At 44.9% G+C, this 7659-nt stretch overlaps 1 protein-coding gene across 1 annotated transcript; it reads right to left on the reverse strand.

Moving 5' to 3' along the window:
* Positions 1–6001: 6001 nt before the first annotated feature.
* Positions 6002–7388, reverse strand: htr1e (5-hydroxytryptamine receptor 1E). The gene has a single exon (XM_085977693.1). It carries the CDS (start codon positions 7204–7206, stop codon positions 6118–6120), a length of 1089 nt encoding a protein of 362 aa, XP_085833819.1. The 5' UTR covers positions 7207–7388; the 3' UTR covers positions 6002–6117.
* Between the last annotated feature and the right edge of the window lie 271 nt (positions 7389–7659).

The following is a 7659-nucleotide window of genomic DNA, read 5'->3' on the forward strand; positions in this document are numbered from 1 at the left end:
GGGCAGGCCTAATTATGTGAATTATGGAGCAGATCTCATCGTGATATGTGGTGTGATGTATTGAATGATGATCTCTTTTCTGAGAGTCAATAAACTGCTTTCCTTTGATCCATCTGTGGCCAGCACTGTACCTAAACTTAGTAATGCAACGGGGTCAGGACCTGATTTGTGAAATTTGAGCAATGAGGCTTTGATGACTCCTATTGCACAGAGCAAAGACGAGAGAGGGCAATTTAGTCCACGCAGTTCATATTTTCAATAGAAACCTCTGACTCCTGCTGCCTTCACAGCATATAGTTGCCTCTTAAATGATTCACTTCACTACCCTACCAGAGATTAATTACTGATTTGAAAAAGTGCTTCCTGAACCTTTGTATCTTTGATCCCTATAATTGTGATTTAACCAGAAATAGTGTTCTTGCTGCTTGGTGCTCTCGGCTTGTCAAGAAAAAAACATTTCACTGACTAGATTACACTTCTTGTATTTAGTTATGTGACCAATAAAATTGAAATTGAAATTGAGTTAACTTTTCTATTCAACTTAATTAAAGAATTTTCATGTATAAAGCGCATTTCACGTCCTCAGGGCGTCTCGGAGCCCTCAACAGCCAATGAAGCACTGTTGTAATGTAAGGAAACACAGCAGACAATCTTCATACAGCAAGGTCCCACATACAGCAATGAGATAATTGACCAGATCATTTGTTTTTATCGTTACATTGGTCGAGAATAAACTTTGGCCGAGACACTGGGCTAACTCCTGCACTCCAACCAAAAGGGCAGACGGGGCCTCGGTTTAACGTCTGATCCAAAAGACGGCACCTCCGACAGTGCAGCACACACTCAGTACTGCACTGGAGCGTCAGCCTAGGTGATATCCTCAAATGACGGGAGTGGGGTTTATCCTGACAACCCCCTGGCTCAGAGACGAGAGTGCTACCACTGAGCCAAGGCTGGCACCTAATATGTACTCTCTTAGTTAACTCCTCTTCAGGCTGAAGTCAGAATTTATTGCTAGGTTTTTGCATAAAGCCGAACAACACATTCATCAGTTTTTACAACAGCCCTCGGAGGGAGGATTAATAACATACTCTTTGTACACTTGTGAAAAGGATTGCTGGGGTGGTGGTCCTAGCTGCTTTGGAGCTAGAACTACATGGGGGAGAGCATCAGAATGCCCTTCACTCAGAGGACTCCCCGGTGACTGCAGCAAGGAGAATCAGGCACATCTCAGCCAATGCTCCCTCTAAGCTGCGCTTTGTTCTGTGTGGCCTGTTTCTTTTACTGTCCCTTTAAATTTTTCTGCATGCGTGGTACGTACAATGGAAAAAGCGGAGCGTGGCCTGCGCGGGACCTGCTCCATTACTACGTGGCTGCACAGCTGCTCAGCTTAGAGGGAACATTGATCTCAGCACTAAAGGCTTCTCTCTGTGTAATACAGTTTACCTTTGTCATCAGTGCCTTGCCTCCTTCTCCCCACCTTGAAAATAAACAAACAATCCCTCAATCCATCCTAGAACCTGACGACACGTCAGTCCTCTTTGCCTTTACATGGCCATGTCAATAGTCTTCACCTGATTGAATAAGTCAATCTTAAATACTCACACCCTTTCCTGTATGACTCTGACCTCCAACAGTAAAAGAGCATGTCATTCGTGCATATTCTATTTTAATACAATAAAGTCCAAAGTTAACACAAGCTCTTCTACCCTTCCCCTTGTCTTTCTTTCTCCTATTCTAGTGTTTCTTCTAGTTGCAACCTAAGGGCCAGTATTGCGAGAGGTAGTTGGCTGCTCATGTGCTACAAAAGGGTCATGGGACAGAGGTTACCCTCCTGTCATAGTAGTTTGATCCTGGGCGGGAGGTGTTGCTGGGCTGCAACTCTGGAGCTTGTTCCCGGGCAGCTTGGTATTGCCTCCAACACGCCACTGATGCAGTGCTCTGAGGAGGAATGTGAAGGGCTCATTGTACACCTGTTACTTTCAGAAGGTGAAGTGTGTGCTGGTCTCCAGGGTGCCCAGGGAAGAATAATGAGTGGCCTGCGTGTTATCTTGCCTGTCCTGGTCAGGTCATTGAACTTTTTCCCGGTGCTGGTCAGCCGTCCTGGGGCTTCCTCCACAAGGTACGAGTGATATTTTTTGGAGGTTTCCTCTCACGGACACCCTACACTCTGTTTCTCTTCTGCTCTATTTCACCAAGGAGGGTTTGCAGGTTGGACTCATTGAAGTGTGGATTTTGCTTATCTGCCTCTGTGCCAGCCCTTGCCCCTTCTCCAGTTGCCTCTACCAGCTGCTCCAGTGGTTGACATTCATGAATGGTCACACAAAAGCAGTCCAGTCAAGCTACCTCACAATGAACTCACTGAGCCAAGCACTTTCCGCTTTACCAGCTGCTCCCCAGCCTTCTGCTCCAACCTTCATTCAGAACTGGCTTTGTAAAGTCTGTGCTCTGGTTTCCAAGCACTCCCAAAACAATACTCCCATTTTACACACATGAATCCCTGATAAATATGCAAATAAACAGACCCACAAAACCCTGGCATAAACAGCTCTGCCAACCATCGTTGGGCGCAACTCATCTCACATTGGCGTAAATAGAGCCCAACTTACCATGTGGAAATTGGGGTCCATAATGTATATAACCAGAACAATGAGGGGAAAAAATGGTGACAATAAATCTGTCAGTGACCCTATCTACAGTTGAACAGGAGAGAGAGATATAGGCTAGTCAAGATGTTACATAGATATAGCAAACAGGATAGGGCATTATTCCTAAATTTGTAGGGCAGAAGTCAAGCCAGGCCAAATGTGGGTTCAACTACTACTGGGATCTGTCTCTTAACGGTGAGACCTGAGTTCAAAATAATAACATCTAACTATGAAGAATAACTTGCAGTAGCCCAGTGGTTAGGGTACTAGTCGAGCAACCCAGAGGTCAGAATTCCATCAAAACAAGTTGTGAAATTCAATAAAGCTGGTCTACTTTGGTGTCATCTGGTAGGGTGGGTAGAAGGAGACTAGGCTGAGGTGCTGCTGCTGCAGTCCATCAGTCAGTGAAAGCATCCTGCAGAATCTGCCCTCTGATGCCCCATGCAGCGGACGTGAGGACATGGCCAGGTTTGCATCACAGACGTGCTGGGTGTCCTGGGAATGGAACCCCTTCCTATTCACGTATGTCAGCAGTGGCTCAGTTGGCACCTTCAGTGCCACATGTGGACCACCATGGCACCCTGCTTCTGGTGAACTCTGTTATACTATGGTGGTCCCTACCTCTGTGTCTCTGCTCCCTGGGGGTAATCAGATTGCGACAAATTTGGCTACTCTGTGAAAGAGGGTGCCTGGCACCTGCCAGTTCATGCCCTGACATTTCACTGGCTACTTTTGCACAAATTCCCTGTGGCAGCCCAGAAAGATCAGGAGCTGTACAAGTTGAGGGCTGCTGTCACTTTAATTTTCATGGACAGAGCAGTTGTGGCAGTGAAATGAGTCTGTAAAACTTCACAGAAGTTGGCAGAGATGCTCAATGGCATCCTTGCTTGGGTGTGGCCACCGGAGGCACAGCTCCTGGGAGAGGTTCTCATAGCACTGCTATGACCTACACATGTATTGGGGAGGGTTGTACCTAGTGGACTGCTGTCCTCAGCTATGCTACCTGACACTCCAGGCCGAGACACACTGTTGCTGCAACACCTCCTCCAGTATGATGGCATAGAGCAGTATGACCATTGGAAAAGCCATCCCTTGTCTGAAGTCAATCCGAGTGTGGCTGGGGAACCCAGGGTTTCAAAATTCTGTGAAGAGATGAAAGCACGAGGGGTTAAATGAAGTGCAGGTGCCAGTGATAATACCCCTGAAGGAATGGGTTTTTGGAAACCTGCTGTCAGTAAATGAAACTGCTATGCTCTTCAGCTCATCAGCTACTCACTGAGCTGTTTAACTGTTTCTTAGGTGTAACTTTACATTGAGTTCTGGACCAGCATAAACCCAGGAAACTTCTTTGTACCTGAACAGTGTATCTATCAAAATGAGCCCTGAGGGGTTTTGATGGCCATGGCTCGAACTGTTAGAGAGATCGAAGAAACTTGTGTTTAGCATAAATCTACCCAAATGTACTGAAATGCAAATTTCCTCAATCTTTTTAGTGCAATAATGTGCAACGATGGCATGTATATATATATATACACATCTATAGGTATGCAAAAAGGAAGAGATTGGCAGAAGTAAACATGGGTCCCTTAGAGGCAGAGACAGGAGAAATTATAATGGGGAATAAGGAAGAGGCAGAGACATTAAACAAGTATCTGTTTTCAAGATAGAAGACACAAATAACATTCCGGAAATAGTGGCGAACCAAGGGTCTAACAAGAATGACGAACATAAAAAAATTAGTATCAATAAAGAAATTGTACTAGAGAAATTAATGGGACTAAAAGCCAACAAATCCCCTGGACTTGATGGCCTACATCCTAGGGTTTTAAAGAGGTGGCTACAGAGATAGTGGATGCATTGGTTGTGATCTTCCAGAATTCCCTAAATTCTAGAATGGTTCCCGCAGATTGGAAGGTAGCAAATGTAGCCTCGCTATTCAAGATATGAGAGAAAGAGAAAACAGGCAGCTATAGGCCAGTTAGCCTGAAATCAGTAGTAGGCAAAATGCTGATATCCATTATTAGGAACGTGGTAACAGGGCACTTAGAAAATAATAATAGGATTGGGCAGAGTCAACACGGATCTATGAAAGGGAAATCGTGTCTGACAAATCTGTTACAGTTTTTTGAGGTTGTAACAAGCAGGGCAGATAAGGGGGAACCAGTGGATGTAGTGTACTTGGATTTTTAAAAAGCATTCAACAAGGTGCCACACAAGAGGTTATTACAACAAATTAGGGCTCAAGGGGTTGGGGTAATATACTAGCATGGATTGAGGATTTGTTAATGGACAGAAAATAGAGAGTAGCAATAAACAGGTCAGTTTCAGGTTGGCAGGCTGTAACTAGTGGGGTACTCAAGGATCAGTGCTGGGGCCTCAGCTATTTACAATCTATATTAATGATTTGGATGAGGGGACTGAGTGTAATGTATCCAAGTTTGTTGATGATACAAAGCTAGATGGGAAAGTAAGCTGTGAGGAGGATGCAAAGAGGCTGCAAAGGGATGTAGACAGGTTAAGTGAGTGGGTGAGAACATGACAGATGGAATATAAATGTGGAGAAATGTGAAGTTATCCACTTTGGTAGGAAAAACAGAAATGCAGAATATTTATTAAATGGTGAGAGACTGAGAAATGTAGGTGTTCAGAGGGACCCAAGTGTCCTTGTACACGAATCACTGGAAGTTAACATACAGGTACAGCAAGCAATTAGGTTTCCCCTGGCTGGAGTGTCTAGAACCAGGGGTCACAGTCTCAGGATAAGGGGTCGACCATTTACGACTGAGATGAGGAGAAATTTCCTTACCCAGAGGGTTGTGAATCTTTGGAATTCTCTGCCCCAGAGGGCTGTGAATGCTGAGTCGTTGAGTATATTCAAGGCTGAGATCGATAGATTTTTGGACTCTAGGGGAATCAAGGGATATGGGGATCGGGCAGGAAAGTGGAGATGAGGTGGATGATCAGCCATGATCTTATTGAATGGCGGAGCAGGCTCAAAGGGCCAAATGACCGACTCCTGCTCTTATTTCTTATGTTCTTATTTAAGTGCTGAAGATCATGAGGAAATTTAGAGCTATTTGACTTTGTACGAGTGTAATACAGGAGATAGTGAATCGACTTTATTGGAAATAGAAATGGGGAGCGATGTGAAAGGGGCTGCCGACTCACTATCACCCGTTTTACGCTATCGCACAAAGTCAAAATTATCCCAATTGTTTCTTTAATGAGCGATGTTATGCTTTTGCATAGAGAGAAAAAGTTTATTTTTTGTATTTTTAAATATTTGTTTCATTGGATACTGTATCAAATATTCCTACTGCAAATAATATTAAAAGATATAGCACTGATTTTCAAGTAGACAAAAAATAATTTAATGTTCTTTCAGCAACTGCAAAAGAGAAACGCCTCAAATAATTAAAAGCACATTTTGTAAAGGCAGCTGACAAGACCCGTCCTGTTGGGAGAGAGTTTAACTGTGCTTTCTGCATCTTGTAAGCTTCCGGAAGGCTAGCTTGAAATCTTCATTGAAACTTGTGTATAAGAGAGGGTTAATTAAAGAATTGACATAGCCCAGCCATGTTAGAAAGTCAGCAACCGCGGGAGATGCATCCCAGATTCGGAGCCCCACGAGAAGCTCTTTGATGAAGAAGGGCAGCCAGCAGATAATGAAGGCCCCGAGGATGAGGCCCAGGATGCGCGCTGCTTTCCGCTCCCTCGAGCTGCAAACCTGCTGCCGATCGCACGTGCTCCCAATGCCGTTCTGGAAGGGCGGGAGCCTGAGCGTCACGTGATTCTTGTCGAGCTCGAGCTCGGAGCTGGGGAGCTCGGACACGCACAAGGTGTGCGTCAGCCTGCAGCTCATGTAGGTGGAGAGCTGGCTGTCGGTGCTCCGGCTGTTGAAGTGGCGACTGGAGCCACGCTTCTGGTAAAGGTTCTTGGCCGCGTGGTAGATGCGGTAGTAAAGAATTAGAATTAAAGCCAGCGGCACATAGAAGGCTCCAAGGGTGGAGTAAAGGGTGTAGATGAGGTGGTCGTGCTGGATGATACAGTGTTCCCCCGTACTGTTAATATCGTGGCTCCTCCAAAACAGGGGAGGCATGGATATGAAAACAGAAATGGCCCACACAGCCAGTATCATGACTCCTGCACGCTTCACCGTCCTTTTTGTAGCGTATTCTATGGCATCTGTGATGGCCCAGTATCTGTCCAGGGCAATCACGCACAGATGGAGGATTGAGCATGTGCAGAAGGTCATGTCCAGGCTCAGCCAAGCCTCACAAACAATATAACCCAGAAGCCAGGCCTGTGTGCTAATGTACATAATACTGATAGGCATCACTAAAATAGCAACAAGGAGGTCTGTGAGAGCCAGGGAACATATGAGATAGTTTGCCGGTTGGTGCAGTTTCTTTGTAATACAAATAGCAGCTATGACAGCGGAGTTCAACAAAGTGGCCAGAATTGCAATCAGGGACAGTGTTAAAGCAGTAACAGTCCTTTCCGTAAATGATTTTGTTCGTCCCGGACAAGGTTCAAATGAGCAGTTTGTGAAGTTCATTGTTTGAAGTGTCCAGAACACAAACACTTATAATTTCCAAAATGTACAGAAGCAGCTCCCGCCCCCCAAAATCATTCTTTGAAGAGTAAAGTTGATTATTATAACTTCAATGCCAAGCCACAGAATCAAAATCCTGGGTCTTCACTGCAAAGAACCTGCAGTTGCACCAGACAGAGCAAATCTTTTCCTGAAAGAGAGAAAAAGAGAATTAGTGGAAAATTCTATCTAGGTAAAAAGGCCACACTATTTCCTCAGTGTTTGACCCAGGATCCCCACCCATAACATTACTCCCCTGTCCTCTCCACAGATGCGGCCTGACCTGCTGAGCATTTCCAGCATTTTCTATTTTTGTTTACGGTGGTTCTTTAACTGTATTTGGTGTTTAAAGGCCTTGAGGCAAGAGAGACGTTGAATAGTCAAACAAATTGCAGTTACCAGGCATGAAATTAATTT

This window comes from Somniosus microcephalus, chromosome 3 (genome assembly GCF_052327205.1).
Source record: "Somniosus microcephalus isolate GS21.2 chromosome 3, FLI_Smic_1.0, whole genome shotgun sequence".
NCBI classification, from domain to species: domain Eukaryota; kingdom Metazoa; phylum Chordata; class Chondrichthyes; order Squaliformes; family Somniosidae; genus Somniosus; species Somniosus microcephalus.

Bases quoted from the DNA above. Each gene is read 5' to 3' on its own strand.
- htr1e (XM_085977693.1), bottom strand. From the start codon at position 7,206: ATGAACTTCACAAACTGCTCATTTGAACCTTGTCCGGGACGAACAAAA.